Source organism: Colias philodice, chromosome 21, assembly GCF_061535455.1.
Source record: "Colias philodice isolate Cphi_HAF_F1 chromosome 21, ilColPhil1 Martin Lab GWU primary, whole genome shotgun sequence".
In the NCBI taxonomy this organism is placed as follows: domain Eukaryota; kingdom Metazoa; phylum Arthropoda; class Insecta; order Lepidoptera; family Pieridae; genus Colias; species Colias philodice.
Genome location: NC_143106.1, coordinates 1,889,439 through 1,902,510, shown reverse-complemented (window position 1 = coordinate 1,902,510; position 13,072 = coordinate 1,889,439). Strand labels below are relative to the sequence as shown.

Sequence of the window (13,072 nt, the reverse complement as noted above, 5' to 3'; positions counted from 1 at the left end):
AATCATTATTGACGTACTGTAACGGAACGTCATTATAATAGAATTTTTTATCATAAATTTTTCTTCATTCATCTCAAGTAACATTCTTGTTTCATTGACGTTCCCCTTGTTTGTAAATAATAACCGCTGAAAATAGTACGCAATGTGAAATGCACGCATTCCTCAGCACAGTGAACATTACGTAAACTTTGCTATTACACCGTATTCGTATTAAACTGTGTTAATGTAAACCTAACCTATCGGTGTGTGATTTGTGAATATTTTTTGTTTTATTTAGGAAATGTGATTGAATAATGCCGCCCTTTAGAAGGAAGAAAGCTTCTAAATCATTTCCTGTGAAAGTGTGTACATTAGACGCTGAATTGGAGTTTAATTTAGAGGTAATTTGTTAAATAAATCGAATGAGTTTGTGTAGTGTTTTTAAGGTTCAAATTAGGGATCTGTTAACATGCATAATTATCACAATAAGCTTGTGTTTGTGAGTCATTCAGTGACCCTCAGGTCAACTGCTACAAATTTGCACATAACTATACACTAGTCATGATAAAAATGTAACATTATTTGAATTTATATGTGTACATTTTTAAATGTTTACATAAATAGTTATCCAGTAATAAATTGTATTTCTTATTTATGTTTGGAAATGAGTAGTATCTGGTTTATTATATTTCTATTGTACAATAGTTAAAAATACTTTTACTTATAAATATGTGCTTATACTTATATAAAAAATGAACTGAATATTATTTGATATTAATTTTAAAACATATAATAATTCAACTGAAACACTGACCATTTAATAATCATAATTATGTGAATTTTAAAGTATCTGTTCGTAACTGGTTTCTTTTAAGTTTTGTAATATTCATGCTTGACAAATTAACAAATTATGAAATTTGTCTTTAGTGACTTTAAACACAATCAACATAATTATTTCACTAAAAATTATTTGTTACTCAGTCCTGTTTTCGTCTAATGTATTGGTATTAATATAATTTTAACAATTTTAATCATTTCATAGTGGCGAGCAACAGGGAGAGATCTATTTGACTTGGTGTGTAGAACAATAGGGTTGAGGGAAACATGGTTCTTTGGCTTGCAGTTCGAAGACACAAAGCACTTTATCAGTTGGCTGAAGTTGGATAAGAGAGGTAATTTTGGAATAAATTTACACATTTAATTCGCTATTTTTATTATCAATCATGTTTATTTATGTATAAGTAGATGACACATGCAAAATAATGTTGTTGTAGTATTTTTCATTACATTGCTCTACTATTAATGGTTGTAAAACATGTTAATATAGTCTACAGTCATCCCTAAAAAATTACCCAAAACAAAAATAATTATTTCAATAAGGTAGTAGTTTATGAGATTAGCATTATCAACCTACTAAATAAACATACTCTTCAGCTTTATGAGTACACTTGCCCCATGAAAAAGGGATTAATATTGCCATGTCAAAATTTCAAATTCAACAGCAAGAAATATAAAGGCAGATTGGTACACCATATACATAAATAAATTAGCTGCTGAACTGAATGGGGCACTGTGAGATTTTCTTGCCCGAAGAGAAATAGCATACCCGATCTTGCGATAAGATTCGCAGACAAATGATGAGCTTTGCGTCACTGGATGCAAATCTCAGTGTATAAACATATTTACAGATGAAAATCAGAGACCATATTAGAGTATTGTTTACATAAACAGATGGCTAAGTTGCAGTATAGAAAAAAAAAATAGCCATGTCAAAATTTCACTTTATTAATCTTACAAAACTTTCAGTGCAAGACCAATGCGTCTCCCAAATGCCGGGTACACCGTTCATGTTGCTATGCAAGTTGTACCCCGAGGATGTTGCCGAGGAACTAATCCAGGAGGTGACGCAGCACCTGCTGTTCCTGCAAGTGAAGCAAGCGATACTGAGCATGGATATATACTGTCCCCCGGAGGCGTCTGTGCTGTTGGCTAGTTATGCTGTACAGGCTAAGGTTAGTCCTTTCGTGTGTTTTTTTTTTGTTTTTTTGTGATCTGCAATCAGTCGCAAGACTTTAATCAGATGAGGTGACTTAAATAAAATTAGGTAGGCCTTTTGTGGATTTGATTGAAAATTTGTTCGACTTTCATGGTTTTTAGGTAAATAAAGGAAATAATATTTTTTTGTGGCAGTGGTCAAAAAATAAGTTATTATTTCGAGGTGTGATGAGATGATTGTCACTTATAATTTTGGATATTATTTTTAATTTAACAAGTGGAATTCATATCATAAATCTTTAAACTTCTATCTACGATTGTAAGTAAATTTCAGTGGTAGTCATATTTTTTTTATATATTTCGTTGATTTTTATATACTTGCAGTAGTCCTATAAATTTATTCAGCTACCATATTAAATTCTCCTATAATTATAAATTACAGTATGGTGACTATGACGAAAGTGCATACAAACCGGGCATGCTGGCCAGCGAGGATCTGCTGCCGCAGCGAGTCATAGATCAGTATCAGATGACGCCTGAGATGTGGGAGGAGAGGATCAAAATATGGTGAGTGATACTTATTTAAAAAAATAATTGAGTGATATTTCAGCCATGTCAAATTTTTGCGAAAATGGGCGAATCTTTTGCCTCGGACCTTCGATTCTTTTTGGATACAGAGCTAAGGTAGTCCACTATAGGCAGTAAATAACTTAAAGTTTAGTAATTAAAGGCTTATTTATTCATTATATTATTTTCGCTTGCTGTAAAGTATTCGAAGTGTCAGGATAAATAATAAAATGAATGATAAATATACTCGATTAAAAAATCGTTACATGTTAAAGCCCTTATGAAGTCTTTAATTTCTAAATATTTAATACTCCCTTAAAATAAAACAAAAAAGAGCGTGTGTGCCGAGCACACGTGTCAGAAGAGAAACTTCTTTGGAAATATTCAAAATACCAAAATCGTCGTCTTACACCATGACGAGACGGTATTGCCATGACGCGACCTTGAAATTTTACATAAATTACTCTCAACGCGCCTAAAAAAGTTTCACTTTAAAATTTAAAGTTATTTCGAAGATTTAAAATTATTTTTTACTTGGAATATTACAGGTATGCCGATCACAAGGGAATGTCTAGAGATGAGGCTGAAATGGAATATTTGAAGATCGCACAAGACTTGGATATGTATGGCGTTAATTATTTTGCTATTAATGTGAGTTTTGGAAGTACTACTATTTATAGGATTGATAATTTTAATTTTTTCAAGTTTTTACCTTGTTTTCTTTCATCATTACAAAAATTATGTAAAGATTCAAATATTTACCAGATTTTTTCTCATTAGTGATAATTAGAGACATTTAAAAGCAATAGGTACGGTAAAGTAAAAAAAAAATGTGTGCGTGTACTAGTGTACACACGTAGGAAGTGAAACTTCTTTATGACCTTATTTTTCAAAAAATAATTTACTATATGCAACTTTACAGAAATACGTCGAATCACGCGTGGTAGGGATAAGAAAAAGATGGCGCGTAACGGAAAAATGTCACGCGTAACGAAAAAATGTTACACTAAATTTTTTTCCAACCCCGATAAAGAAGTTTCACTTAAAAAAAAATATTATTTGGACTTTTCTTCTACTTTTTTATTTTTTAGATGAATTATGTATCATGATTAATTTTTCAAAGACCAAGTATTACTATCATTATTTGCTTATTTTTTCCAGAACAAAAAAGAAACGGACCTCTATTTAGGAGTGACAGCGCTCGGTCTCAATATATACGAAAAGGACAACAAACTAACACCAAAGACAACTTTCCCCTGGTCAGAGATAAAGCACATAAGCTTTGATGATAAGAAATTTGTTATCAAATTCGTTGATAAATCCGCAAATAACTTTATTTTTTTCTCACCGAAAGGAATGAATAAGTTGGTAAGTCATTGTAATTGAACCATTTTTTATGCAAATTTTTGTAGTGAAACTTCTCTAGGCGTGTTGAGGGTAAAATTTCAAGATCGCGTCATGGCAATACCGTCACGCCATGGAGTTATGGAACGATTTTGGTATCTTTGAATCTTGCCAAAAAAGTATCACTTCCGACACGTGTGCTCGGCACACACGCTCTTTTAAATACATTTGTTTTTTTCCGCCTCGCACTTTACGAAATGTGTATTATGTAGTGGTAATTATATAAAGGTAATTTTATTCTTAAGCAACATAATATAGTACTTTTAATAATAATAAACATATATTTCCTCAAATAGACGCTATTCGTAAAAAAAGAGGGGAGGGGGGAAACAGTGCAAGTATTTCTTTATTTATTTTTTAGTTTAGACCGTGGCTCATAATGTTAAGAATAACAAGTATTCAAAACGTTGGGATAATAATATAATAATAAATTGCGTTTAAAATCCGTTAAGATCTTTATTTCCAAATACTCGCGTAAAATTAACACGAAAAAATATCATAAATCAATGGTGAATACAAATAAATTGCTGCCATTTCTTATTTTTACCTATTATTGTTATATTACAGATACTAGACTTGTGTATCGGCAACCATGATCTGTACATGCGTCGAAGGAAGCCGGACACGATGGAAGTTCAGCAAATGAAGGCGCAGGCTAAGGAAGAGAAATTGGTAAGTAAGCATTCTATAAAACTCCAATTCTTTACTGAAACTTCTATATTCTCTATTAGAATTGCATGTAAGCATTATTTTACATACATGCTACTTGGGAAATCATATTACAATTTTCTGTATACTTACTGTTTTGCTACTTGTATTATTTTCCAACATGGCAATTGGTAAAATTTGCAATTAAAGTCTCGTCAGCATGATTGAAATTCAGCATATTGACAGATAACAGTCAATCAGTGAATTTCATAAAATAGTTATTGAATACACTTTCTGTCTTTTTTTTAATAAATCATCACTACATAGTATAAAACAAAGTCGCTTTCTCTGTCCCTATGTATGCTTAAATCTTTAAAACTACGCAACGGATTTTGATGCGGTTTTTTTTTTAATATATAAAGTGATTCAAGAGGAAGGTTTTAGTACCTTATATAATTTATAAGGTTTTAGACAAAGCGGGCGAAGCCGCGAGGGTAAGCTAGTTAAAATATATTTTTACGCTTGTATTCAAACTTGATTATAGTTTTACCAATAGAAATGATCTTTTGCAAGGAATTTTCAGTGCACTTATTTGTTTAGTTTAAAAATTAATATTATTTTTTTCTAGCGTCGCCAAATAGAGCGCAATAAGCTAGCGCGAGAGAAGCAGCTGCGTGAAGCAGCGGAGAGAGAGAGAGCCGCTATGGAGCAGCGGCTGCTTCAGTACCAGGAGGAAGTGCGGCTGGCTAATGAGGCGCTGGTGAGTGAGAGAGAGAGAGGAAAAAGAGAAATACAGATAGGACGGATTCTGATATAGGAAAAAATGTGTACGTGTACTAGTGTACACACGTAAGAAGTGAAACTTATTTATGACCTTATTTTTCAAAAAATAATTTACTATATTCAACTTTACAGAAATACGCCGAATCACGCGTGGTAGGGATAAGAAAAAGATGGCGCGTAATGGAAAAATGTCACGCGTAACGAAAAATGTTACACTAAATTTTTTTCTAACCCCGATAAAGAAGTTTCACTTCAATAAGCCGATAACATCGACTTCGCCCGGGTAGAAATTTAAGCCATTTGTCTTCTTATATATAAAAATGAATCGCAAAATGTGTTGGTAAGCGCATAACTCGAGAACGACTGAACCGATTTCGATAATTCTTTTTTTATTATATTCCTTGAAGTACGAGGATGGTTTTTATGTAGAGAAAACGTAAATATGTACCACGGGCGAAGCCGGGACGGACCGCTAGTATTTTATAATATTCGTTTAGAGTGGTTTTCACATTAAGATAAATAGTTCTGTGTTTTAAAATATAAAAAGTGAAAAAGGAACATGAATAAGTGGGAAAAATGGAAAAGTCTTTGTTGACAGAAATTTGCAGATTCGCTGTAGTTCTTGCTTATATTGTTATCCTTATTATTTTATCTGTAATTTTTTTAAAGTGAAACTTTAATTACATCGTCTCAAACTGTTTGGTCTGTGTAGCGCATGTCGCGTGTATCGCTACTGTAAGTAGGTATACCTACTCGGCAGCCGACCGTCACGCGACATGCGCTACACAAAGCAGTGTTCGGAACCGTTCGAACAGTTTCACTTTTACCGTGGTTTCATAAAACCACACAACATTTTTATTATTAAATACATATGTTACGGCTTGTAGAAAAGAATCACACTCTTCTAATTAATTAATTTAATTAACTTTTTATCTATAAAAATGTTCACAGCGTCGTTCAGAAGAAACGGCAGAACTTCTAGCTGAGAAAGGGAGAGTTGCGGAAGAAGAAGCGTCTCTCCTTGCACAGAAAGCGGCAGACGCGGAGAGAGAGAACGCGAGACTGCGGCTGTCGAACATACGGACTGAGGAGGAGAAGGTTAGAGAGAGAGAGATATATATAACATAACGTGAGAGAGAGAGATAACATAAGGTGAGCGAGAGAAAGATAACATAACGTGTGAGAGAGAGAGATAACATAACGTGTGAGAGAGAAAGAGATAAAATAACGTGAGAGAGAGATAACATATTGTGAGAGAGAGATAACAACGTGTGTGTGAGAGAGAGAGATAACATAACGGGAGAGAGAGATAACAACGTGTGAGAGAGAGAGAGATAACAACGTGTGTGAGAGAGAGATAACATAACGTGAGAGAGATAACATCACGTGAGAGAGAGAGATAACATAACGTGAGAGAGATAACATCACGTGAGAGAGAGAGATAACATAACGTGATAGAGAGAGATAACATAACGTGAGAGAGAGATAACATATTGTGAGAGAGAGATAACAACGTGTGAGAGAGAGATAACATAACGTGAGAGAGAGAGAGATAACATATCGTGAGAGAGAGATAACATAACGTGAGAGAGAGATAACATATCGTGAGAGAGAGATAACATAACGTGAGAGAGAGATAACATCACGTGAGAGAGAGAGATAACATAACGTGAGAGAGAGATAACATAACGTGAGAGAGAGATAACATAACGTGAGAGAGAGAGATAACATAACGTGTGTGTGAGAGAGATAACATAACGTGAGAGAGAGAGATAACATAACGTGAGAGAGAGATAACATAACGTGAGTGAGAGAGATAACAAAACGTGAGAGAGAGATAACATAACGTGAGAGAGAGAGATAACATAACGTGAGGGAGAGAGACAACATAACGTGAGAGAGAGAGAGAGATAACATAACGTGAGAGAGAGATAACATAACGTGAGAGAGAGAGAAAGAGATGTGTTGTGAGATTTAGTTGTTTAGGGAAACTTAGGGTAAGAATTAAAGCGGAAAAAAAGCGAGACTGCGGCTGTCCAACATACGGACTGAGGAGAAGAAGGTAAGAGAGAGAGAGAGAGAGAGAGAGAGATAACAAAACGCGAGAGAGAGAGAGAGAGAGAGAGAGTGTTTTGTTGTTTTTATTTGCGAATAAAAATAACGGATTTTAGAACGTGCTTTCAGTTAGATCAGATTCAGTTTTGTATTTTTTTTATTGTTTATAAATATTTTTTATTTACTCAAATGAAATATCATAGAATCGATCATAAAGATAGATATACATACCTATATCGGTTATTGTAGGTAAACCCAATTAAAACGATGATACCCGTTCAGGTACCATAAGAGCACTTCTTATTGACTAAAAACAGATAAGGGATATAATAGCGTATACTATTAACAATTTATAAAAAAAAATGTGTGCGTGTACTAGTGTACACACGTAAGAAGTGAAACTTCTTTATGACCTTATTTTTCAAAAAATAATTAACTATATGCAACCTTACAGAAATACGTCAAATCACGCGTGGTAGGGATAAGAAAAAGATGGCGCGTAACGGAAAAATGTCACGCGTAACGAAAAAATGTTACACTAAATTTTTTCCCAACCCCGATAAAGAAGTTTCACTTCAAAAAACAAACACTAACTAATAAAATCCAAACTATTCCAGGTACATCTAGAACGCAAGACGCGTGAAGCAGAATTCCTCACAGCACGACTCGTAGAAGAGTCAGAGAAAAGAGCGGCAGAAGCAGAAAGACTTAAAGCAGAATTATTAGCCGCTAGAGTCGCGGAGAAGCAGGCCAAGGAGAAGTTACTCAACTTCTTGAGTAGGAACTCTACGGGGTCACTGCCACCAAGTTCGGTTAGTTTAAACATCCATACTAATATTATAAATGCGAAAGTAACTCTGTCTGTCTGTCTGTTACTCAATCACGCCTAAACTACTAAACCAATTTTCATGAAATTTGGTATGGAGATATTTTGATACCCGAGAAAGGACATAGGCTACTTTTTATCCCGGGAAAATGACGTAATCCGGGAAATCCCACGGGAACGGGAACTATGCGGGTTTTTCTCTGACTGCGCGGGCGAAGCCGCGGGCGGAAACCTAGTGCTTTATAAGTGAAGTCCCATGTCCCCTAGTGGGGTAAGGGACAGATGCAATACATCTGTTTTTTCTTTGGGGACAAGTAGGTGATCAGCCAGACCGAGACATTTTTTTTTCTTCGTCTCCACCGGGAATCGAACCCAGGATCCCTCGGTGCTACGCTCACGTCAACCACTGTACCAAGGGGGCGGGCAACACGCTTTATTAGCTTAACTTGTATGTTTGTATGCAACTAACTCCTTAGACTCGATTTTGACTCACATTAAACGGACTAGATTTATTTAAACTTTACACTTATGAAGGATCGATTACTATTTCATGAGATTATCTTATTAATGCGTGTTTTATAGTTTTTTTTAAACTGTTTTTATATTTTTTTGTTAGAAATTTTCCATTTTGAACCATTCACGTGCAATAAGCAATAAGACTTACGATCTCACAAAATTGTTTACATAACTGCCAATAAATAAAGTGTTCATTTGAATGAATGTTTTTTACAACACTGTTCCGACATTGTTTGACGATAGGCGATTGTTATTTTATATTATAGTACGTCAGCGATCATAGTTTATCCCCTATCTTGATAAATAATATTCAGATTATAAATCCATAAAAAATCTTAAATTTCCCATATTATTTCCAGACATCAACCGTGCCCCTCTCCCTCTTTCCCTCCACGTGTTCTCTACCGGCAGAACTAAGTGCTGGGGCTAATTCTACCACCACAGAGTTAGTTTTGCACAACGGGGATAGTACGGAGACAGAACTTAACTCGTACCAACTTGTCCCGGATGACCCGGACCCGCATATACATAGGTTGTCCCTGGAAATTGAGAAGGAGAGGTAATATACCATTTATATTGAGTGTTAAGTGAAATTTTGTTTATTAAAAATTGTTGGCTCAGAATAATGAGGATATAAGAAAAAGGTACTTAAATAGAAATATATTTTCAAACGATCATGTCACGGACAAATTGATATTTTATTATGATAATTGTTAATCACAATTTTAGGATCGTATTCGCCCCTAATTTCTGATCGTGACCCTGATAGCATAATTGACGTATTTTTTCATATATTATGTGTCATTTAACATACTGATAAACAAAATAAAACATCCAGAAGCTGTGAAACTGGCCATAAATTTGATTAAATGTTCTACTTAATATTATTCGAACCCTTCTTTTTTTGCTTAATATTATTCCAACCATTTTAACATATTTTGTCCATTCTCCAGGGTGGAATACCTAGCGAAATCAAAGCATCTGCAACAGCAATTAGACGAACTGCGCTGTGAATTTTCCGTGTTACGAGTGGAACAGCAGCCCGGAGCCACCCTGGACAGACTCCATGAGGCACAGGCTCGAGCTGGTGATGACAAGTACTCCACGCTACGGAGACTGAAGCAAGGATCCACGAAGACCAGGTTGGCCTTCTATGAGGAGCTTTGAGGTAAGATTATATGGCTTTCTGGGTCTTTTTCTAGGTCTTTACGAGTTTGAGCTGGTGATATGTATAATAGCTCCAAGATCAGAAAATGATGAAAGTTTCCAATAAAACACACCTCTATAAGAAGCTGTGAGGTTAGATTCTTGTATTTTCATTTAGGACTTCTAGTTTTCTCAGACAAACATTTTAATTAATTTTCTCTATGAAGTTTGTAAATAAGATTTGCAGTTGCAATTTTAGAATAAATGTAAAATTCAACGGCAATAGTTTTCAGCCAATAACACATTTTTAATATTTTTTTCTTTTCTGGAAAAATTTATCCAAAACCTTCCAAAAATCTATAATCATTATAAATAATATTTCAGGAACGCAGTACAATATAAGACGTCTCACAATTCCGCATCATTCGCCGCTAACATTAGCTCTAAGTTATACTGTATATGCCTATTATATAATAGTGAAATAATAAGTGTCTCAAATATTCTATTAAGTTAAGCCCGATGACAATAATTTTATTATATTGATTTTATTTTAAATTTTCTATTGGTATATGTTCTCTTATTATTGATTATTGACTTAGAAAATAGTAGTTTTGTTGACAAATACAATATGTAAAAGTAGACCTAGTTAGACATCATGTAATTTTACGGTTTAAGACATTTATTTCTCAAAAAGATTACATTTCAATCACTTACAGAGAAATAATAATTTAAATCACAAGAACATCTCACACAAATATTATGTTGTCTCCCTCTGCAAGTATCTTGTCTATCTGTACTTCACTAATACTTCTAACATTAAACAACTAGATACACAATTCTTTACAAAAACCTTAAACAATCCTCAAGGGTTTGTCAAAATTCTAGTCGAAAGAAACAAATGTTAAAGCAAAAACGAACTTATTTCTATTTATTTAAAGTGTATTCGCAAAATGTACTAAAAAATACGTGTGGCACTCGAGGACTGCCGCGGTAAAGCTATTGCATAGCATCGCTGTGCCGGTTGGAGTGGGGGGTGTTAGGTTTTTTCGTTACGGAATTTTTACATTCGGTCGCGGCGCTCAAAGCCCGCGATAGAAGCAATGCAATAGCTTCAAATAATTTTAACGATCTAAACTAGTTGGTGAACATATATCAATATAAATTCAACTTTATTTCAAACCATTAAAGTCGATTTTACAACGCACATTTTTCGTTTGAGAATATTTTTTATCAAGATTGAGTATCTAGTTGTTAATAATGTAATTTCCCTATCAGATTATTGAATTATAATCAATATCTACAAATATTCTTATCTTATAGATCTACATCCAACATTCAAACTTTTTTTAATACTTGACATAATCTATGCAGCTTGTCATGTCACCAATAATTTGTGAGGATGTATTTGTAAATAACCAATAATCAAAGATAATCAAAACGTTAAACGCTTCTAAGGGCGTATTCAGAAAGAAAGCTTGAAACTTATAAGCGCTTATCGGCGCTTGTCATGTTCATATATTATCCTGCGCGGGTTACCAGCGCTGACAAGCGCTGATAAGCGCTTATAAGCGCTTATAAGTTTCAAGCTTTCTTTCTGAATACGCCCTAACTTAAAACTAAATGAAGCGATATGATTTTTTGATGGAAAAACACCCTACAGGGGAAAAAAAAAGGTACTTGGCCAAATTTCTTCCGCTCGTAGTTCGTACATTATATTTATGAATATAACTTCTGTTATTATACTGTTTTATCACAATCAATAAATTCTCAAAAATATAAGATTAAATATATATTCTACTCTCTTTAGAATATATATTTACAGAGAGGCGCATAATTCTTTTTTTAGATAGTTTTAAATAAGTATACAATCGTTAAGATTGCCATATGTATTAATGTGATACCATATTGGTTATTTTTATACGTTTCGTTTATATTTTTATATGAAAGTAGTTATGAAATAAATATTAGAATAGTTTTCCTAATTTTGAATAGATAGTATTAATTCTTCAACATATAGAAGTACATAAAAAATACTGTTCCTATAATACCTTAATATATTTATATTATCTGCAGGTATTTTAGATTAAATAAATGACTGACATTACAGTGCCTATGCCTGTATTTATAGAAAAGGTTTAATTTCGTCTTTGTACTATATGCTCTATATAGAAACTCTTAAAAAATCAATTTCAATCATTTCTTTCTATTTAACAAAAATAATGAACTTCAAACACGCGAAACAACATTTGATCTTACTCAAAAGTTATGACAGTCTTGCTTCCAAATTGAATTTCTAAAGAGTACAACGTACAAGAGTACAGCATAAAGATATTTTAATTGTATCTATTTGATCTCATATCATCCACTTTTGTTAATAAACAAAATATAATTCGGAATATTAATATAATATGGTCATTCGAACAAACTCTTACACAGAGTTATAAAATTTTCTCAATTCTTTTTATATATTTTTACAAGAAACTTTTGAACAGAGCTTATTCCAAAAACTATAAAATTATACTAATGAATTGTTTAAATTATAAATGTCTTTTATTAACAATTTTTTGTATGTAATCATGTTTTGGCTTACCTTGGAAAAATACTTTGTGTAAATTATTTTAGCTCTAGTTCGTTTGTATACCTTTTGTGCCTTATTCAAATGGAAATTGTACTAAATACTTTGACGTACAATAAACAATTAGACCTACAAATACATTTAAAAGATGTCCGCAGAAAAACTCTGCTTACGCCTGTATAAGGCAGAGTGAATGATACGTCATTCTTCGAACATTACTATGTATATTTAAAACATGGTTTTATATTAAACTAGCTTACCGCCCGCTTTGTCTAAAACCTAATAAATTATATACTAAAACCTTCCTCTTGAATCACTCTATCTATTAAAAAAACCGCATCAAAATCCGTTGCGTAGTTTTAAAGATTTAAGCATATTCCCTATGGAAATAGGGACAGAGAAAGCGACTTTGTTTTTTACTATGTAGTGATGAATGTATTATAAAACATCGATTGGATATATTCTGCCGACCTATTATTGGTCAATTATTGTGAGTTTGGTTGTTTAAAGTACGTCAATGACTGTATATTATGTAAGTTTGTGTGATAGCCTTTTGATATGCAATGCACACTGCTGTC

The 13,072-nt window shown here is 33.4% G+C and overlaps 1 protein-coding gene across 1 annotated transcript; it reads left to right on the top strand.

Moving 5' to 3' along the window:
- The first annotated feature begins 84 nt into the window (after positions 1–84).
- Positions 85–11,292, top strand: Mer (ezrin/radixin/moesin family protein merlin). Its single transcript, XM_089708656.1, has 13 exons — positions 85–380; positions 1,022–1,151; positions 1,786–1,991; positions 2,417–2,541; positions 3,090–3,192; positions 3,703–3,909; positions 4,513–4,617; positions 5,222–5,353; positions 6,328–6,474; positions 8,049–8,243; positions 9,133–9,332; positions 9,727–9,941; positions 10,304–11,292. Exons 1-12 carry the CDS (start codon positions 294–296, stop codon positions 9,938–9,940), a joined length of 1,851 nt encoding a protein of 616 aa, XP_089564782.1. The 5' UTR covers positions 85–293; the 3' UTR covers position 9,941; positions 10,304–11,292.
- Positions 11,293–13,072: the final 1,780 nt, after the last annotated feature.

Bases quoted from the DNA above. Each gene is read 5' to 3' on its own strand.
- Mer (XM_089708656.1), top strand. From the start codon at position 294: ATGCCGCCCTTTAGAAGGAAGAAAGCTTCTAAATCATTTCCTGTGAAA. The intron at 381-1,021 runs GTAATTTGTTAA...ATCATTTCATAG, and splicing joins AATTGGAGTTTAATTTAGAG to TGGCGAGCAACAGGGAGAGA. The intron at 6,475-8,048 runs GTTAGAGAGAGA...AAACTATTCCAG, and splicing joins TACGGACTGAGGAGGAGAAG to GTACATCTAGAACGCAAGAC.